Source organism: Oryctolagus cuniculus, chromosome 8 (genome assembly GCF_051225735.1).
Source record: "Oryctolagus cuniculus isolate XC-2025 breed Fujian yellow rabbit chromosome 8, ASM5122573v1, whole genome shotgun sequence".
Classification (NCBI taxonomy): Eukaryota; Metazoa; Chordata; class Mammalia; order Lagomorpha; family Leporidae; genus Oryctolagus; species Oryctolagus cuniculus.
Genome location: NC_142874.1, coordinates 88,192,487 through 88,215,001, shown reverse-complemented (window position 1 = coordinate 88,215,001; position 22,515 = coordinate 88,192,487). Strand labels below are relative to the sequence as shown.

Below are 22,515 nucleotides of genomic sequence, written 5' to 3'. Positions count from 1 at the left end.
TAGTAAGAAGTGTCCACCTTAGGTGAGAAATTTAGCAGGAAAAGAGAACAACAACAACAACAAAGAACTTTTATAAACCTCAACTTAAATTTTTTATTGAAAGAGTGTAGGTGCTAAAGGACTCAAGAGGTAAAATCCATGACTCTATAAAAGAAAAAAATATTAATCTAACTGAAAATCATCCTCAAGGCAAAATAGGGGAACCGGTTAGAATAAATCATTTAAGGTGGATAAATACCATGGAAAGAATCCTAGGTTATATTCCAGGGGAAGGAGAAAAGTATCAGAAATCCTCAGAACAACTAGGGTATCTCAGAGCAGAAGGGTTTTATGTGGTCAGCTTCTCCATACAATACCAAGTGGAGCCTGGGAGAATGGAAATCCTTTGTATGGTGTCCAGGCAGATTTTCATGAGTGAACCCCACAGATTTCCTTGAGGTTATGAGCTGATGGGAACTGTTGAATATTTTCCATGTGGTAAGACTTGCCAACAGTGACCTGAGTAAACTGATGAGAAAAAAATGGGAATGAGTTTTCCTTAACAGATGGATGTCAATGTGGATATTTGATACCACCAATCATCAGTTCTATGACCTCTTCAATCCACACTGTGATATTGTGGGCTCCAATTTAAGTGTTACCCAAGGGAGTAGATGATTAAAACTAAGATGACGTCTCCAGAATTTGGGAATGAGACTAAAAAAATTCAATTTTGTTATATAAAATGTCATTTCATTTATTTCACATTCATATTTATGAAATTAAATCTTCCCATTTCCTCCTCTTTTTCTCTTTAAAATTCTATCTGTTCGCCTTTTGGCTCTCTGAGCACCACCATGGCGGTCGGCAAGAACAAGCGCCTTACGAAAGGCGGCAAAAAGGGAGCCAAGAAGAAAGTGGTGGACCCATTTTCTAAGAAAGATTGGTATGATGTGAAGGCACCTGCTATGTTCAACATACGAAATATTGGGAAAACACTGGTCACGAGGACCCAAGGAACCAAAATTGCGTCTGATGGACTCAAGGGGCGTGTTTTTGAAGTGAGTCTTGCTGACCTGCAGAACGATGAAGTTGCATTTAGAAAATTCAAACTGATTACGGAGGATGTTCAGGGCAAAAACTGCCTGACTAACTTCCACGGCATGGATCTTACCCGGGACAAAATGTGCTCCATGGTCAAAAAATGGCAGACCATGATTGAAGCTCATGTTGATGTCAAGACTACCGACGGCTATTTGCTTCGTCTGTTCTGTGTTGGTTTTACCAAAAAACGCAACAATCAGATACGGAAGACTTCCTATGCTCAGCACCAGCAGGTCCGCCAGATCCGGAAGAAGATGATGGAAATCATGACACGGGAGGTGCAAACAAATGACTTGAAAGAAGTAGTCAATAAATTGATCCCAGACAGCATTGGGAAAGACATAGAGAAGGCTTGCCAATCTATTTATCCTCTCCATGATGTCTTCGTTAGAAAAGTGAAGATGCTGAAGAAGCCCAAGTTTGAATTGGGAAAACTCATGGAGCTTCACGGAGAAGGTAGCAGTTCTGGAAAAGCCACTGGGGATGAGACGGGTGCAAAAGTTGAACGAGCTGATGGCTACGAACCACCCGTCCAAGAATCTGTTTAAAAATTAGACTTTAATAGTGACAAATAAAATGTCCTATTTGTGAAAAAAAAAAAAAAAAAAAAAAAAAAAAAAAAAAAAAAAAAAAAAAAAAAAATTCTATCTGTTCATAGGAATGGAGTGTTGTCTAGGTTATTTTCAGTGGTTTGATGGTGAATGTTTAACACCCAGTTCTCCAGAAAAACATAATCCCCATAATGTTGGTATTTGCCAATATCCATGGAGCGATTTCAAGTTACCAACTTAAGATGTAAGTAGTTGCTGTGGATGGAAATAGGAATTGAGCATTTAAAAGGAATTATCCGTGACAGATGGGTGAATAAATTCATGGATGGATAGAGGGATGTGTAGATGAATACCAGAATGGATAAATAAGTGGGATGGTGAAAAATTGAACCATGCAAGGAGAGATGGGAAGACACAGAGCCCCTAGATATTGTTCCTAAAGAATCAGTGACCTGGCACATTACAAACAAGAAGATGGAAAGGAGATGCAGAAAACCTTTTTAAAATTGATATCCTCAATTGTAGTCCACCATTAGCTGTTGTCCATACGCTTGCAAAATAGTTTAAGACCTCAGATCATCAAATTACTAAAGGAAAACATAAAAGAAATGTTGCAAGACATTGGCCTATACAAAAAGTTACTTGATAAAACTCCAGGAGCACAGGCAGTAAAAGCAAAAATAGACAAATGGGATTGTGTCAAGCTAGGAGGCTTCTGCACAACAAAGGAAATAATTAACAAAGTGAGGAGGCCACTGAGCAAATAGGAAAAAATATTTGCAAACTATACATTTAATAAAGTATTAATAACCAGAATATATAAGGAACTCAAGAAACTGAACAATAAAACTTACAATCCAATTAAGAAATGGGCAAAGGATATGAACAAGCATTTTTTTTGAGAGATGCAACACTAATGGCCAACAGACACATGAAACAAATGCTCAGGAGATACCTTCCTTTCTTGATGACTTACAGGCCTAAATGAAGAGTTCTGCTAATTTCACTGATGAGCATAGAATGTTTCTAAAACAAAGAGAAATCCAGTCTAACAATTTCTACAGAATCAGTATCTTTGTACATAGGAATGTCGATCACATTCTGTTCCTTGTCTGGAGGATGACCATGAATTTTATTTTATTTTTCAGAAACCACATTCAATGATAACATTGTATTGACAAATTACAGGGAGAATGTGTGAAGGAGATTAACCCTGATAGAGTCCTGTATTTGCTGTCAACATAACTGGAACATGTATGGAGCTCACAAAAGTCAGAAAAAAGTACAAAAATGGGGGCAGTTTCAAGGGGATGTTTCTGTATCTTTAGTGCTTAAAGGAGAATGATATAGATATTATTCTAGGATAAACAAGTATAAATTTACCTGAAGATTATATTTGCTAGTTTTTTTATTAAAACCCATAGACAATAAAACATGGGTGCATTTTATCTTACTATGTTTACTAAACAGTTTCTCTTTTCTAATTTTCTATGTGTTTTATATGGATCACTTAAGTAATTATAGCAATAATATATGCCATGGGTACAATTATTACTACCCATTTTTTCTAGATAAAGAAACTGATATTTGGAGGGGTTAAGTGACTTTCCCAAGGATCACACCTTTCTACATCTCTCTGAGGAGTGATCAGAACAACTTCTCAACATAAGCAACAATGGTGTTCACCCAATTTACTTTGAAGAACAGTTTCATAGATTAAGTTTCTGCAATGATGTGGTCAATAATTACTTGTTGGGTAAATGACCTAATCTACAGCTTGATTTATTTTGGATTTTCCCATTTTTGATTATTTGAAACAATTGCTATATTTTTAGCCTACCATTATTTTTTTTTATTTTTATTTATTTATTTTTTTGACAGGCAGAGTGGACAGTGAGAGAGAGAGAGAGACAGAGAGAAAGGTCTTCCTTTGCCGTTGGTTCACCCTTCAATGGCCGCCACGGCCAGTGGGCTGCGGCCGGCGCACTGCACTGATCCGGTGGCAGGAGCCAGGTACTTATCCTGGTCTTCCATGGGATGCAGGGCCCAAGCACTTGGGCCATCCTCCACTGCACTCCCAGGCCACAGCAGAGAGCTGGCCTGGAAGAGGGGCAACCGGGACAGAATCCGGTGCCCCGACCGGGACTAGAACCTGGTGTGCCGGCGCCGCTAGGTAGAGGATTAGCCTAGTGAGCCGCGGCGCCGGCCTAGCCTACCATTATTTTATCAGTCCACTAAACCATAGTAATTTTATTAATATTTGTAAGATTAATACTGGAATTATAGCCTCAGCAATAGCATCATACTTTTAAAACAAAAACACATGGAAAATATTTTAAAGCTTTTTTTCTATTGTAAGAGAATTCTATGGATTATTCATAAAAATGTAGTTTTACAGTTTAACTTTTAGGGGGGATAGTTAGCTTGAAGTATATCACTTTTAAAGATTCTAAAATTGAATTAAGTGAGAAAAAGTAAATGGAATCCTTATAGTTTGCTACTGTGTTTATGCTTGATGATACCAAAATGCAGTATTATATAACACAATTAAACATCATCATATTTTTGACATCTGTGAAGCCATAGCATAAAAGCTTTACATTTCCTCTATGTAGTCATGCCATTAGAAAAGACAATAAACATTAAAGTGAAAGAGATAATACCATTTATAATGGAATTATGTATGAGATAGGCAGTGAGAAGAGTTTCCACTATCCAATCCATATGTATCTATTCCTTTTTCCTGTATATCCAATACCCAGCTCATGGAGCCTATCACAAGTAGTTGGGTGGACACTGAGCTTATAATAGAGTCATGTTTTCATATTCAAATTGTGTCCCATGTCTGTTATTAGGTCTCCCTTTCCTAACACATTGATTGAAAACAGCAGAAATTTCTCCATAATTCCTTTCTGGTTGATCTCTTAAAATAGAGCATGCCATAAAGTTAGAGCCATTGTGCTAAAAACATAAAATGGAGTAAACATGAAAAATCTCTAAATGGTTTCTAGTTATTGCATTTCTTATTCTTACAGGTCACTGTCCCTGACAAAATAGCCTTCTCTCTTCGTCTGTCCTACTTTTTCCCCTTTTGACCGTGCAATTTAAGGTTAGGAAAGGAGCTTAGGTAAATTATACATTATTTCAGTCTGTGTCTGGAATTTTCCATGATCTTTGCCAGTAAGCTCAGTCCAGTTAACAAAACACCTCCACTCTATTTCAGATATCCAGAAAAGAAATTTTGGATTCAACATATGATTAACTACTGGATGCTATTTGCAGAAAACTTTATATTTGTGCTGACATGTCTTGTCATCTGGGTGAGAGCCAAAGCAATTCTAATGGCAAAATTGTTGGGGAAATAAATGTATAAGAGACTAATTCAAGCAATAAAATAAATGACTTCTTAATTACTTTCAAATGGGGAAAAACCATCAGAATGTTTAATGGTTCAAGTGAAAGTCATATGATACCATCAATGATTTATTTCATAGAGGTACTGATGCCAAGGTAACTGGATCACACAGCTTTAATCTCGTCACCCTGTCTTTCATGGAGTCATGTCAACATAACATCACTCATATCTGTTACATAACAGCAAAATATGTGGAAAAATGTTTTTGTAAGTCATCCTGGCAGTAATGTAACAGACTGAGTTTCTACTTTTATGGTAAATATTTTCCAAGTTGGCTTGAAAGGTGACAATTTGATGTGTTACATAGAAGGAATAACTCAGAAGGAGGATCTTAAACCACATTTAAGAGCCACATAGGAGTTATCCTCAATTAAAAATCAGCAAAGATTCAGTAATCTAGCAGAAAAAAAGCTTGCAAGACGCAATAAAGGAACTTACACGCTTCTGTTTTCTCTTCCTGGTCAGATAACGATACCTTGTATATATGAAGTTTTGTCATTTATCATACCTTCAGATTGCCAAGTTAAATATGCATAATAATTTATGATATAAATATTAATCATTTTCATTTCTCAGGTGGAGAAACTGAAGCTCACAAAATCCTGTGATTTTTCAAGGTCACAGACTTAGAAACCAGTAGGACTAGAATGCAAATCCATTTTCTCTTGTTCAAAGTATAAATCTTTTCTTACTTTTTAGATTCCTTAATTGCTTGTATGCTTGTATACAAGGAGCTTAGTGGTGACATGTCAATTATTTTAATTGTACAACTTTTATAGTTGGATAAGTATTTGAACAATAACATACTAAAATTTACCTCTATCTCAAAGTGGTAAACATAAATACCAAAGGAAAAAAAAAAAAGAGAGGGAGCGATCATTCAGTTTCCTTGCCATTGTCACTGCCGGCATTGAGATGTGTGTATACTATACTAGATATTTATTTTTTGTTACTATGGTAATACATAAAGCACTGTGACAAAATGGGGATGGGATGTTCATTGTCTTTTCCTGGACCATTAAGACTTTTTAATTCTAAGGGTTTATTTAATTGAATGCAAAACTAATATAGGCTAAATGCATAGCCTTATCCAAGACTGGATTAATTCAATCATAATTGGTCAGATCATAATTTGAAATCTATTTATTATTTCAATATTCCATTCTGTATTAAAAGGAGGTTGTGAAAACACTTTGCTGCCATAATGTTATATTTGCTGAATTGGATGAAAATAGCCACATATGGTATAACTTGGCTTTTTGTATTGTAATGATATTCTGTTTCACGACTTGTATCACTTATTTCTTAGAGAAATTTCTATGGTTGCCATTCTTTGCTTCTCTCATTCTTTTTTTCTTCTCCTTCTGGCTACTATTATTTTATTTCTACTAATTTTTAGTTAATTTGATTATTATATATTTTAATATATATTCCTTAATGTTTCTCAAGCTTGGCATCAGAAAGTTTCTTCACTTACATTTTCCACAAGACTGGGAAGATTTTGGTCATCAATTCTTGAAATGCATTTTTTGATCTTCTTTCCTCATTTTTTAGATCAACAAATGTTTATACACTAAGTGGCTTGAAATTTATGTGCATATCATTTTTATTCTTAATTTTCAGTCCTTTTATTCTTTTTAAAATTTTAAATAGCTCCTCTTCAAGTTCACAACTCTTTTTTTTGCAATGCCTAAACTGCAATTAATTCTATTGAGTGTGTCCTACATTTCACACTTTATTTTTCAGCTCAAATTATAATTTGAATCTTTTCTTGCATGTTTTATATTGCTACCGAATATTGTCAATGTTCTGTCTAGCTTCTTGAACATCAGGTACAGTTATAATACATTTGGATGTCTTTTCTATAAATTCTGACATCTGTGTCAATACCTGGTAGATTTTAATTGATTCATTTGGTTTCTCATTCTCGGTAATATTTCCTTCCTTTTTGCATAATTAACAATTTTTTATTTCATCTTAAATATTGTAAATTTTACCTTCTTGAGTGTTGGATAGTCTTCTATTTCTGGATATATTCTTGGGCATTATTCTGGAATATAGAGAAATTACATGGAAAGAATTTGATTTTTTTTAAGATTCATTTATCTATTTATAAGGCAGAGTTACAGAGAGAGGAGAGACAGATACAGATACACACACACACACACACACACACACAGAGGGGAGAGAGAGAGAGAGAGAGAGATCTTCCAAATGCTGGTTCACTCCCTAAAGGACCACAACTGCCAGATTTGAGTCAAGTCTTCCAGATCTCCATGTCTGGAGCAGGGGCCCAAGCACTTGGGTTATTTTCTGCTGCTTTCCCATTTGCATTAGCAGGGAGCTTGATCGGAAGTGGATTAGACAGTGCTCTAACTGGCACCCGTATCGATGCCAGAATTGCAGGCTGAGTCTTAACCTGCAGTGCTACAATGCCAGCCTCCAGATTGATCCTTTCTGATCTTGCACTTACCAGAGTTTTATAAGTGGAACCCTCTGGTTAGTACATCTTTTTTTTTTTTTTTCCAATACTCAGCAAAACTGTTTTGAGTATTCAGTATATGCCTCAGAAGCTCTGAGGCTTTCCAAACTGAGATTGGAATAACAAATTTGAAGTCCCACAAGAATCCTGAAGATTTTCCAATCTTTTTGTGTCATTCCTTTCCCTTCATAGACAGATTTCTCATATTCATATTCAATAACAAAGTTAGGAAAATGAAAAAGTTTATAAAATAAAAAATAAAAAAAATGAAAAGTTAATTTATTACTGAAGCAAGAAAATTATCATAAATTTAGGATAGCCTAAGTGAACAATCTGTTTAAAGTCTATAAAAATGTACAGTAATGTTCTAAGCCTTCTCACTCACTCACTCACTCAATCACTCACTGTCCCAGAGTGTTCCAGTCTTGCAATCTCCATTCATAGGGTCTTACACCATTTTCTTCAGTCTGTTTCTTTTATTTTTATTGTACCTTTTCTATATTTAGACATGTTTTGATACAAAAATACAAACTATTATGTTAAAATTATATATAAATATTGTATATATATTCAGTAAAGTAACATGCTAAATAAGTTTTGTAGCCTATGAAATATAGGCCATACCACATATCCTAGGTGTGCAGTAGGCTATGCCATCTATATTTGTGTAAGTACCCTCTATGATGTTTGCATAACAATGAAGTGTCCTAATACCACACCTCTCAAAAATTATTCTTATCATTAAGTGATGCGTGACTGTGATTATCTATGAAAATACATTATGTTATAGTATGTTAGTATAGGCATTCAAAAGCATGTTCAGATGCTACTTTAATAATAAAGAGTGAAAATGGAAAAGTAAGGAAAAACAGGGACAAATTGAATTTTGAGGGGTAATTAACATTTCTTACAAGCCTGAATGATTTTGAGACCTCATTGCCAGTTTTTTAAAACTGAATGTGATTTTACTTTGGTTGAACTTAAAAGCTGCAAGTTATTCAATACTATAAAGATTAAAAATGTGGTAAAATCATTACGTGAATTCCAGTAAGATAATTTCTACATGTCAAGAAGTGAATGTATTTTGAGAGGGACTCAATCATGGGTGGATGGACGCAAGTATAGTTGTGCCTAGGTATCCAAGTGGGATTGGTTCCAGGGCACTAAAAGAGAGCAATATCCATTGATGCTCAAATCTTTTGTATAAAATTGCATAGCATATAAGCTATGCATTTTTCTCATCTAATTTACTTTAAATACTCTCTACATTACTTACAAAACCTAAAATGACAGAAATGTGACATAAATATTTGTTAAACTATATTGTTTAGGAAATAATCAAAAGAAAAATGTTCAATGCAGTAACAAATTCTTTTTTCTAAATAATTTTCATCAATTTCTAAATATTTTCATCAATACATGGTTGTGAAACACATGCATAGAGAAGGCTGAATATATTTATAAAGCAAAAGATAATATAATCAGAAAAACAAAATATCAACTCATAATTTAATGAAAAGTTTAAATTTTTAGTAGATTAGAGAAGATACATGCATATAAGAGTAAAAACACACAGAGGCATATATTTTCTCTTAAAAGAATCATATTAAAATTATTTTACTTACATATGTCTCACAAGAACAACAGAAAAACAGGTTCTGCAAAACATTTTCATAATAAACACTGCACCAAGTTAATGGAAAAACACTTGGGCTGTTTCACTTCTGGCAGCAATTTGTCATGATGGTTTATAGGTAAGTAAGACTTTGAAATTGGACTTAAGATTGGAAATTTCTATCTATAAGTCTGTGGTTCAAGACAGGAAATGTGTTTTGATTGATTACTTGAAAACAAGTGGATAGATCAAATATTAAAATCATGGAAACGTTAGGAGGCAGGGTGACAGCTGAAGTAATTAATTGAACTTTGGAAGCATTCACAGAAGTGGCAATGGTTGCATCTTTAAATCTCGGAATTGTTTGCCAAAGCTGGTAGAAAAATTTCAGGGAAACCAGTATGGAGAGTGAATGAGAATTCCCTGAAACAGGAAAGTAAATGGCTCATGGAGAACATTTCCTTCAGAAGAAGTACATGCCACCAAAAGAATCTGAGAAATTAGAAATATATTATGATGATAAGGCCAGTGCTTTTAGAGTTCTGATGCTTTTATCTAAGTGTTAAAATAAATACACACAAGCATCCACTCCCTAACAAAATGGTCGTGGCTGACACTAGGATTCTCCTCAGGAAGAGAACTATCTTAGCTTGATTATCAGTAGCAAAAGCCTTCAGCTAGGGGCTGGTAAGCATAAAGAATAGCTCTGTGATTCACTCACATACAAGAAACACACATGCAAACAAATAGGCATTGTCAGTTGTAGGTCAGCACAGATGAAATAAGAGGGAAATAAAAATGATGTTGGAGAACATGGTAGAATGCTAGAGTCCATTTGGGAAAGAAAAAGATCTCCAGAATATTTTATGTACAGAGAAGTCCAATATGTATGGCGTTTTATGCTGTTAGGAACTATGATATTTGCATAAACTTCATTATTATCCTGGATTTTCACTAAAGAATGCCATATATAGTGTTTTCTTTTTGTTTTGTTTTGGAAAAAGTCAAAGAAAGTGATGGTATTCCTTGTCTGAAATGAGAAAGTGGGACATACCTCTAAACAGAATACCGTCTGTAGACACCAGGGCCATTATATGTTGAAAAAAGCCAGAGGCAGGTATCACATAGAAAAAACTTATGTCACCAAATTTAGAGAGATGCAGGGATCTTTATTTATTAGAGGGAGATTCAATAAATTTTATTTGAATTTGAACGAGTACCAACGGGTTTCACTGAATTAAAATCCTCTGTCTTCTATTAACTTCATGTCCTTAGGCAATTCACATTAAGCTCTCAAATATCTCAGTGACGTGCACATTGAAATGTGTTGATAGACTTATTAAAAAGTTTATTATAAATTTAAATTTAAAAAGTAAGTGAAATTTGTTACATATACTTAGTGTCCAACAGATATTAGGTAGAAATAGTATTGGGCAGGACGGAGCTGAGAAAGGTAATTGAAAGAACAATATATCATTCCCTAATGTATCTCTAGAGTCCCTCCGATATTCCTGATGCTGTTCTAGACATTGAGGAATGTTGCGCTGAGCAAAACAGAAAGTTTCAACCTTTCACAGTGATTATTATACAAATTCAATAAGGAATAATGTGTTTTTGGACCAGCTACCACTAGAGAATTGCTTCGGAGTAATACAAGTTTAAATTATAAAAAGACAAAACAAATATGTAAAGCTTTTTTTCCCCATTCTTAATTCTGCCCATGAACCTTAAGCAACTTATGTTCCTTGCAATAATTTTTCCATATAAATCTTGTTGATAATCTTTCTGGAAGTGAAAAATGAAAGTAAACTGTTCCAATCAATAATCATTTTAATATGAATAAAATATAAGAAAAACAATATATTGAGGAAGGAAATTTGAATTAAGTCTTAAAGTAAAGAAGTAGAGAGCTTAAAAATAGGTAAAGAGTTTAAAAATAGAATGATTGAAAGTATCCAAGTAAGGTTTAAAAGAAGAAGTATATTATTATTAGATTAAACTTGAAAGAGAAATGAATGAATGAGCAGTGGAGTGAAAAATACTGAGGTAAAATATTACACATGTCTGATGTTTCATATAATTTATCGGTGGATTCAATATTTCTCTATTTTTTTTCTTTAAAATGTATCCTAAAACTAAATTAGAAACTTCCATGACCTTTTTCCCAAGCTGCAGTGAATGAAGGCATATTAAAATACTCCCAAGTGAATTTTCAGTCACAATGGAATAATCAGATCAAGTTAAACATTTTGAGAGGAAAATTGTAAAATATAGTTAAATGCATGAAGGAAAGCAAACAATTTCCTAAAGCAAGGGAGGCAACAAAGACTTAAATTTCCAAGACTGCAGAAAGGAGAGACATACAATGACGTGAATTCTACATTTTGGACAATTTCCCTCTCCCTTCTTCCCCACTGCTGCCCATGCTCCCCCTGTTCCTGCGAATTTTCAGTGGACAACATGGAACTCCAAAGATGATGTAAAGATTTTGTATTTGTCTCATTGGGCTAAGGGGAAATCAATCAGCATTTAAGGATATCAAGAAAACCAAGAATTGGTGGGTCAATACCATTTTAAATATCCACAGACGGTAGAAAAGAAAAAAAAAATACCTTGGAATGAACAGTTATAATGAAAATATGATACATAATAATTATAGAACGCAGGTATTCAATGAAAATAATAAATTTAAATGCATATGTGTGTACTCCTACTCAAATTGAAAACAATGAAAAATAAATTATATGAGCCTATATTTCAATAAATAAGAAAACCCAAGTGAATTAAGTCAAAGAGAGCAGAGGCAGAAAATAATAAGGATGAAGCCAGCAATTTATAAAACAGAAAATAAATACAGAGTGATGAAAAGAGATACATTAGGAGCTATTCATTTTCCCACTTGTGTCTGACCAATTCAGGAACCAGCTGAGTGAACGAAGAAACTTTCCAAGAGATGAACCCTGCCCTAACCACTATCTGACTGCAACTCCAAGAGACACAGGAATAAGAACTGTCCAGTGAGCCCAGTAAATTTCAGATTCATCAAGGAAATAAAGGAGTGTTACTGTTTTAAGCCATTGTTTTGGGATGGTTTGTATATAATAATACCAAACCAGAGTGGACTGAAAGTGTTAATACTGGTTAATTGTTTTTTTTCCCCCCAAATTGATCCCTAGATCCATCAGGATGTTTTGAAAAAAACTTATAGGGTGATTCTGAAAGTTACATGGAAATGCAAAGGGTCAAGTTAGTCAAGGCAATCTTGAAAATAAAGAACAAAACTTGAAATTTTAAATGACTAGAAATCAATATATTTATTTTGAAGCTATGGTAATTTACGATGGTGTAATATTTGAGTAATAACAAATATATAAAACCCTAGAGCAGAGGGAATAGGAACAGACCCACATACACAAGGGGTGTCCAAAAAGATCATGGAAAGTACACCAATTGTATAGCCAATAGAAGTGAATATATATTTGCACCCATATTCAAGAATATTGCTGGTATCCTTACTCAGAATGATCTAATACTAGAAATGACTCCAATGTGCATGAAGATTGTCATTGTTACATAAGCTGTTGTATTCAGATACTGAAACAAAATATCACATTGGAAAACAATGATTTTTCTGGAAATCAGCAACAACAAGCATAAATCTTACCAATAAAACCAAGGAACAAACATTGTTACCTTTGAGGGTGGTGGCTGTAATCACAGTGGTCGTGGTCATTCTCCTGAGGGTGTGCATGTTGATCTGGCTGGCAGATACACAGGTGTGGTCATTTTGCTCACATTTGTCCAGCTGCACATTTAAGATTTGTGCACTTTAGAGAATACATGTTATGCTTCAGGAAAAAAAAAAATAACAAAACCTGGAGAACAGAGTTGTGAGACTTGCCAAAGTAGTACTTTTGGAAGTAGACTTCACAGCTTTTATGCAGGATAGTGAAAAACTCTCCCGTATCTAGTTCTTGCAGAAGATCCTTTCGTGTTCTCTGTATAAATTTTTGCAACTTAAGAAACCATTTTAAGAAATCACGGCGATTTATAATTTAGTAAATAATAAATCACATAAATAAGTCTAATTTGGTTTCATAGTAGCAAAAGAAATCAAATCGCATATTTGGAAAGTCAGAGATATCTCAAAGGAAACACTAAGTATTAAACGCTGCCCTCAATAATTAGTACATTTCTCAAGAAACTGCCTTTACAATAAAAGAAAAAATTATTTACTCTGGATTTGTTTAAGTTTTGCTAGTGTAATTGGATTTGTAATTATAGGACCATTCTTTTTTTTAATCCTTATTAAAACACTTTCTGGAAACAAATCTGTCTGAAATAGTAGCAAAATACCTGCAGCGCTATGATAGGATTAGTTTGTGTGTTAAGGAGTTCCATTTAGAAAGAATTTGCCAAGATTTATGAAATATAATTTACAAAAGGGAGAAATTAATGTCCTTAATCCAGAATGGAATAGGAAATTGTGGGCTATTAATTAAGAACAAAAATGTTTCAAGTTCCTCATCCTAAATAGCTATCAGAAGCTACACACTGTAAGATTCAGGCTACGCAGCATTCAGAGAAAAGCAAAGCTATGAGGGCGATTTAAAGACTGGTGGTTGCCATGGGTAGGAGGATAGAGGATGGAATGAGTGGAGCAGAAGAGTTTCAGGGTAGGGAATATGCCCTGTATCCACTATCGTGGTAGCCACATGCCGTCATACATTTGTCCAAACTCACAGAACCTACATCCCTTAGAGTAAACCCCAGCGTGAGCTATTTGGCATTGGCTGATAATGTGGCAATGTCAGCTCATCAACTGTAACAAATATACCACTCTGGCGGGCAAAGGGGTTGTGGGAGGGATGTTCATGTTATGGGAGCATGAAATATATAGGAAATATTTGTACTTTCCTCTTGGTTTTACTGTGAACTCCAAACTACTGTAAAAATGAAGCTTTTCTGAAAAAAAAAAAAAAAAGAAAAAGTGCCCATTGCTTGTGAAATTGGGGGAAAAGGTGTGAGGAGCTTTATTAAACTTCTGGTCACTAACATTATCCCATTTTTGGTCAAAATAGCAAGTATGACCTACTGAAATGGAAATAAATTTGACTTGATTCAGAGTGATTTAATCTGAAACTGTGGTAGTTTTCTTATTGGAGTTCTCCCAATTTTAAATAATGATAAAACCTGTGGAACTAGATTTAAACCTGTTGGCTTTGTTGGAGGAGGCCATGATTAAGTCTGTGCAGCTTCCAAATCATATGTTCTCTATAGGAGCCATGTTGTGTCTTAAGAATTACTTCACTGCTACATTTCTCAGTAATGTTGGTAACTTGGTAATCGGGGGGAAAAAGCCAAAAAATTATAAATGCTAATAGCAGTTAGAAATATTCTTTTAGCTTTATATGGTGATTCCCTATGGATAATAAATGAGCGGCAGAAGTAACTCCCTAATCAGCTAGTTAACTGGCAGAAATTACCAAGTCCATTGGCATCAATGAAAAAATGTTCCCCTACTACAAAGGAATTTCTTTATGATCTGACACAAATTTTTACGATGTGATTGTTTAAAATGCTAGTGTTGTTTGATTTTTCATTTCAGATGCCAATTTTAGAAATACACAGCAATGTGCTTTTGACATGCACGTGTAGGTAGCTTTCTTTACAGATACTTAAAAGTCATTCTTCCCTCAATAAATGTGTTTTCTAAAGTTATAAAAGTATTGTGTGTAAGTATATGTATGGGTACTTGTATACTTGGAGTTGGGGAGTGGGGAAGGGAATGGGAGCAAAGGAGGAACTGGATCCTTTTTCTACAACTGCTTTTGCCCCAGGCAGGAAGAACACGTCAGCTTAGTGAGTTGAAGGCTTGCAATGCTCCAACACCAACATAGTGCTGCGACTGTGTGATTATTTGTGTAGCCTATTTTTCTTTTTTTTTTTGGGGGGGGGATACTTCCTGTTTGTTATTGTTTAGTGCAATCAAGGTCAAGAACTTAGCAGTGGGAGTGTGTGACCTGTGATGCCCCAGTTTCACAGAAGTGTGTCCTTAGTTTGCTGTCAAAGTCACTGATGATATCTGATGTCCAACACAGAATTTCTCCAAAATGACATGACAGTTTTTTTGGTTTCTCTTAAATGCTGTTTATTTTATTTATTTCAAAAAAATCATCTATTTGTCTTATTTTCCCTCATTTAGTAAAGACTCTTTGGGGGCAGAATCTACACTGCAATTGAAAGGAAAACTCTTAGAAGGCAGCATCTCTGCTATGCATCTGTCTCTTGCATCCAGCCTGGTGCCCAGCACATGGTGGGGAGCATACATCTGTGTATCTAGGGACTTCAAGGCGCTCAGGGAAAAATGGAAGTAAAAGATGTTTATTTTGGAGCAAAGACTTTTTGGAGTCCATGCCTAGTTTTTTCATAATGTGTACTTTCCATGAACTTCTGAAGTACCCTTGGATGTCTTCCTGGTTCACAGGAGACAATCTTTCAAGTTCTTAGTCACAAGGAGGTGGTGTTTCAAGTGTTTGCTTGTAAGCTGTTTTTTAGAAATCTGATTATTAGATTTCCAGTCTGGACTATAAATGTCTGCTTCACCCATTGTCTGAAATACTCTTGATTGCAAAGAAAAAAACCAAAAACAATACCACTAGTGGCAAAAGTGATGATGAAAGCATGGAAAAATAAAATTGAATAAGAAACTATATTTACTCATAAACAATTGGATTTGAGAAATGTTGTGATTAATCTCTGAAAAACGAAGGAAACTTTAAAAAATTCTCAGCATTATGTTTTTAGAGACTAATGGAACAAGCCCTTTATTGTGTATAATTTGACTTCAAAGTTTGTGAAATTTCCTTTGTTGTAGTGCACACTTTCCTTTGTTTGACGTAGTTGTCTCCTTCTCTGACCGTTTCTAGCTCTTTAACCTTGGGCCTGTTACTTTAGGTGCCTCAATGTGTTCATCCAAAAAAAAAAAATTGGAGACAATGGTAACTACCTAAAGTGCTATTGAAAAGATTAAATGGAGTAGCAAGCATAAAGCAGTTAGAATAGTATTTGGCACGGATGAGGGGTCTTCAAAAAGTTCCAGTTCGGTCCCATCAAGGTGGCATGTACCAATGCCATCTCACTATTCCAAGTGATCAATTTCAGTTCACAGTTGATCATAATGAAAGGACTAAGAGTCAAAGGGAGCACATAAACAAGTCTAGTACCTGCTAACACTAACCGATAGAATAAATAAAGGGGAGAGTGATCCAACATGGGAGGTGAGATACTCAGTGGACTCATAGAGTGGCAGATGTCCTGGATAGCACTCTGGCCTCAGAATCAGCCCTAAAGGCATTTGGATCTGGCTGAAAAGCCCATGAGAGTGTTTCAGGCATGGAAAGCCAAGACACTCTGGCAAAAGATCTCTGTGAGTGAGATCCCAGTGGAGGGAACGGGTCATCAAGGAAGGAGGTGCCTTTCTCTGAAGGGAGGAGAGAACCTCCACTTTGACTATGACCTTGTCTAAACAAGGTAAGAGTCGGAGAACTCGGAGGGCTTCCATAGCCTTGGAAACTCATGGCTGGAGCATAGGGAGATTACTGATGCCATGGACAGGAGTGTCAATTGGTAAAGTCAACAACAGGAGTCACTGTGCACTTGCTCCTCATGTAGGATCTCTGTCCTTAATGTGCTGTACATTGAGATTTGATGCTATAGCGAGTACTCAAACAATATATTTCACTTTGTGTTTCTGTGGGGGTGCAAACTGTTGAAATCTTTACTTAATGCATACTAAACTGATCTTCTGTAAAAAAAAAAAAAAAAAAAAAGAAATTATCAACTCCCAACTTGACTCTCACTGGGATTAAACATGACAATAGGTCTGATCTGATTTCATCATCATTAAAAAAATCATCTATTATTTTTCACTTTATGTTTCTGTGTGGGAGCAAACTGTTGAAATCCTTACTTAATGTATACTAAGCTGATCTTCTGTATATTAAGATAATCGAAAATGAATCTTGATGTGAATGGAGGGGGAGAGTGAGTGGGAAAGGGGAGGGTTGTGGGTGGGAGGGACGGTATGGGGGGGAAGCCATTGTAATCCAAAAGTCGTACTTTGGAAATTTATATTCATTAAATAAAAGTTAAAAAAAAAAGAAACAGCAATACATGTAAAAAAAAGTTCATGGGAAATATGAAAAAAACTATGCATGAATCTCAAAAATTTTTGCATAAAAATATACTTATCTTTTATTCCATTTGTCTATGAACTTTTTTGAAGTACCCTCGTATTTAGTTCTCCTTCAGTGTTGGATAGTCTTAGTGTTACTCATTCTGAATGTTCCTATACTGGGTATCTCTTTAACCTACTTATCATGTTCTGTCTTGTATTCTAGTTATTTATGTAATATCCCACTTAGGAGATTTTAATCTCCCTGCGGGCAGAGATTAATTTCTATTACACAAACTGCAAGGCATTATAGAGCATCTGCACTTAATAAATATTTATCTCAATAACTTTTTAATCATCATTTTAAAGTAAAACAAAGAATAGCGGAGGGAGGGCAAATGTAGTTTCATAAGTGACAAGACAGATTATTTAAGAGGAGGGGACAGGACGAAAGGGACTTACTGGGTGTGTGGGGATGTGTGGGTGACTCTGAGGAAGGTCTGCCAGTGGAAGAATTTGCTGAACTGTGAAAAATAAAATGAGACCTAAGGGTCAATGTTACAGATTAACTAATGTTTAAAGGGAATCACACAGTCAGAAGTGTTTTCAGCAAGAACAGAGGGTAGTAGGCATCCAATGTAGTGCATACGTGTATGCCACTTCCTAAGATTTAGCTACTCTAAGAATAACCTGAAAGTATACCTTTGAGTATAAATCAGTTTGCATTAGCTTAATGGACAAATTTCCTCTGTTCTGATGCCAGCATTGCTCTCTTAAGAAGGTGAGCCACTTTGAAAGCCTCCCCTACATACTGAGGGAGACTATGCTTTCTGCTTAGAGCAGCTGGGCCTCAGCTCCTGCTCACAAGCTGTTACAACTTTTATAGTTTGTTACAATTATTATAGCCATATTTGAATAATACACCAGTAAGACTTTTTTTTTTTAACTTTTTGACAGGCAGAGTGGACAGTGAGAGAGAGAGACAGAGAAAAAGGTCTTCCTTTGCCGTTGGTTCACCCTCCAATGGCTGCTGCGGCCGGCTCACCGCGCTGATCCCATGGCAGGAGCCAGGTACTTCTCCTGGTCTCCCATGGGGTGCAGGGCCCAAGCACTTAGGCCATCCTCCACTGCACTCCCTGGCCACAGCAGAGAGCTGGCCTGGAAGAGGGGCAACCGGGACAGAATCCGCCACCCCGACCGGGACTAGAACCCGGTGTGCCAGCGCCGCAAGGCGGAGGATTAGCCTAGTGAGCCGTGGAGCCAGCCAAGACTAATTTTTAAAGGAAGAGTACAAGACTAATTTTTAAAGGAAGAGTACAAGGTGTGTCTCGAACAGAAAATATTCTTTAGTCATCACTTCCATTCCCCCTAGTTCTGTTGTGACTCTAAAGTGGAACATGAGAAATAGTAACAGTTTCTTATCCTTAACATGTTAGTATTGGGCAATATATGGATGGCATCGGAAGCGATAGCCATTGGACTATATGCACATCCTGGAGAACGTTACATAAAGTACTCAGAGGTTAGCAAGAGGTATGTCACTATCAATCCATTGCTTGCATATTATTAAAAATGAAACAGATACACTAAAATAAGTATTTCCATCTAGACATGTGCTTGAAATGTTCTCTTAAGCTCCAGGTACATTGTGATAAACATCAGGGAAAACTCCTCCCTCCCAGCTATTTCCTATTTGCAAATAGTTCTAATTATATTTTATTAGAGATAAACATGTGAGAAAGGACTTCCAATGTGTTTTTTATCATGTACTTAAGATGAATTTAAGTAATAATAATATACTATCTGTACCTTTTCTCTGATCCTTCATGGGTGAGAAGGAGGTTTCTCCTTGAATTATGTTAAAGCTTCTTGCATAACTGGAGACCAACCTTGGTAACTTCATGTCATAGATGCAATACACAAAAAGCAGCTCATCTATTGCAAAGTTCAGGTCATGCTTTATCAATAGTGATGTACAAGGGATCTTAAGATATTAATGGACAAACATTTTATGAAAAAGTCAAGTGGGTTGGAAAATTTTTTTGCATGAAAATAAACTTATCTTTTAATTCCAAAAACGTTTTGAAGTACTTTGATAGACTTTTGTGACCCAAGATTCTTAAAGGTAATGGTATAAATCACACCTATTTTTTCTTGTTTGAAGAAGTAAGACATGAGTTTCTTCTTTGATATTTCTTTGGTTGATTTAAAAAAAAGAGGCCAACCAAAGAAGGAGGTACCTTTCTTTGAAAGGAGGAGAGAACTTCCACTTTGATTATGGCCTTGTCTAAATAAGGTCGGAGTTTGTGAACTAAAGAGTCTTCCATAGCCTTACCAGCCCATGACAAGAGCCTCGGGTGATTACTGGTCATAAATAAGAGTGTCAATTGTTAAATCAACAATAGGAGTCACTGTGCACTTACTCCCCATGTTGAACCTCTGTCATTAATGAGTTGAACTATGTGAATTAATGGTAAACTAGTCTTCAAACAATACTTTATACTTTGTGTGTCCCTGTGGGTGCAAACTGTTGAGTTCTTTACTTAGTATAGAGTTGATCTTCTGTATATAAAGATAATTAAAAATGAATCTTAATGAAGAATGGGACGGGAGAGGGAGTAGGAGATGTGATGGTTTGTGGGTGGGAAGGTGGTTATTGGGGGAAAAACCACTATAATCGAGAAGTTGTACTTTTAAAATTTATATTGGTCTGGCACCGTGGCTCATAGGCTAATCCTCCGCCTTGCAGTGCCGACACACCGGGTTCTAGTCCCAGTCGGGGCGCCAGATTCTGTCCCGGTTGCCCCTCTTCCAGGCCAGCTCTCTGCTGTGGCCAGGGAGTGCAGGGGAGGATGGCCCAAGTGCTTGGGCCCTGTACACCATGGGAGACCAGGAGAAGTACCTGGCTCCTGCCATCAGATCAGCATGGTGCGCCGGCCGCAGCGGCCATTGGAGGGTGAACCAACAGCAAAAGGAAAACCTTTCTCTCTGTCTCTCTCTCTCACTGTCCACTCTGCCTGTCAAAAAAATAAAAAAAAACTATATTTATTAAATACATGTTTTCTATAAGAAAAGAAAGAGGCCATTTAAATCCAGGCATGATGTTTATTGCAGCTCAATTCACAATAGCTAAGACCTGGAATCAACCCAAATGCCCATCAACAGTAGACTGGATAAAGAAATTATGCGACATGTACTCTATAGAATACTACACAGCAGTCAAAAACAATGAAATCCGGTCATTTGCAACAAAATGGAGAAATCTGGAAAACATCATTCTGAGTGAATTAAGCCAGTCCCAAAGGGACAAATATCATATGTTCTCCCTGATCGGTGACAACTAACCAACCACAAAAAAGGAAACCTGTTGAAGTGAAAGGGACACTGTGAGAAACAGTGACTTGATCAGCCCTTGTCCTGGCTGTTGATGTACAATTCAATACTTTATCCCTTTTAGTTTTTTTTGTTCTAGTTAATACTATTGGTTGAGCTCTGTAATTAACACACATTTATTACTAGGTGTTGAAATTTAACTGAAAAGTGATCCCTGTTAAATATAAGAGTGGGAATAAGAGAGGGAGGAGATGTACAATTTGGAACATGATCAATAGGACTTGCCCCAAATGGTGGAGTTAGAAATGTGCCAGGGGATTGCAATACAATCCCATCAAGGTGGCATGTACCAATGCCATCTCACTAGTCCAAGTGATGAATTTCAGTTCACAATTGATCACACTGATAGGTCTAAGAGTCAAAGGGAGCACATAAACAAGACTAGTGTCTGTGAATACTAACTAATAGAATAAAAAAGGGAGAGAATAATCCAACATGGGAAGTGGGATACACGGCAGACTCATAGAATGGCAGATGTCCTAAACAGCACTGTGGCCTCAGAATCAGCCCTTAAGGCATTCGGCTCTGGCTGAAGAGCCCATGAGAGTATTTTAGGCATGGAAAGCCAAAACACTCTGGCAAAAACAAACAAACAAACAAACACCTAAATGAAAGATCTCTGCGAGTTTGATCCCAGTAGAAAGAACAGGCCATCAAAGAAGGAGGTACCTTTCTCTGAAGGAAGGAGAGAACTTCCACTTTGACTATGACCTTGTCTAAATAATTCAAAGTCAGCGAACTCAAGAGGCTTCTATAGCCTTGGAAACTCTTGACTAGAGCCTAGGGAGATTTCTGACGCCATAAACAAGAGTGTCAAATTGTTAAGTCAACACCAGGAGTCACTGTGTACTTACTCCTCATGTGGGATCCCTGTCCTTAATGTGTTGTACAATGTGAAGTAATGCTGTAACTAGTACTGAAACAGTATTTTACATTTTATGTCCTGTGTGGGTGCAAACTGATGAACTCTTTACTTAATATATACTAAGTCGATCTTCTGTATTTAAAGATAATTGAAAATGAATCGATGTGAATGGAGTGGGAGAGGGAGTGGGATATGGGAGGGATGTGGGTGGGAGGGAAGTTATGGGGGGGGGAAGCCATTGTAACCCATAAACTGTACTTTGGAAAATTATATTTACTAAATAAAAGTTAAAAAACATAAATCCAGACATGAAAGAGTATATACATTTAGTTGAAGATCAAAAACAGGCAAAAATGTTCTGTAGTGATAAAAATCTGAATAGTGGTCATCCTGGGATTGACTGGGAAGAGTGTGAGGGAATTGTCTAGGGCAATGCAGTTTATCATTATTTTTTATATTGTTTGAGGTGTAGTTCAACAGGTATGTGAATATTACAGATTTCTCAGAATTCATGAAACTGTACTTAAGAATTGTGGGCTGGCGCCACGGCTCAATAGGCTAATCCTCCTCCTGTGGCGCCGGCACACCCGGTTCTAGTCCCGGTCGGGGCTCCGGATTCTGTCACGGTTGCTTCTCTTCCACTCCAGCTCTCTGCTGTGGCCCAAGAAGGCAGTGGAGGATGGCCCAAGTGCTTGGGCCCTGCTCCAGCATGGGAGACCAGGAGAAGCACCTGGCTCCTGGCTTCGGATCAGCGCTGTGTGCCAGCTGCAGTGGCCACTGGGGGATGAACCAATGGAAAAGAAAGACCTTTCTCTGTGTCTCTCTCTCTCACTGTCCACTCTGCCTGTCCAAAAAAATAAATAAAGAAATAAATAAAGAAATAAAATAAAAAAGAATTGTGCATTTCATTGCAGGTCAATAATACCTCAGTTAAC

General features: G+C 36.4%; 1 protein-coding gene across 1 annotated transcript; it reads left to right on the top strand.

Moving 5' to 3' along the window:
* The first annotated feature begins 799 nt into the window (after positions 1-799).
* LOC100338711 (small ribosomal subunit protein eS1) lies at positions 800-1,634 on the top strand. Its single transcript, XM_070064901.2, has one exon. It carries the CDS (start codon positions 837-839, stop codon positions 1,629-1,631), a length of 795 nt encoding a protein of 264 aa, XP_069921002.2. The 5' UTR covers positions 800-836; the 3' UTR covers positions 1,632-1,634.
* The last annotated feature ends 20,881 nt before the right edge of the window (positions 1,635-22,515 follow it).

Excerpts from the sequence above, each read along its gene's own strand:
- LOC100338711 (XM_070064901.2), top strand. The coding sequence starts at position 837 with ATGGCGGTCGGCAAGAACAAGCGCCTTACGAAAGGCGGCAAAAAGGGA.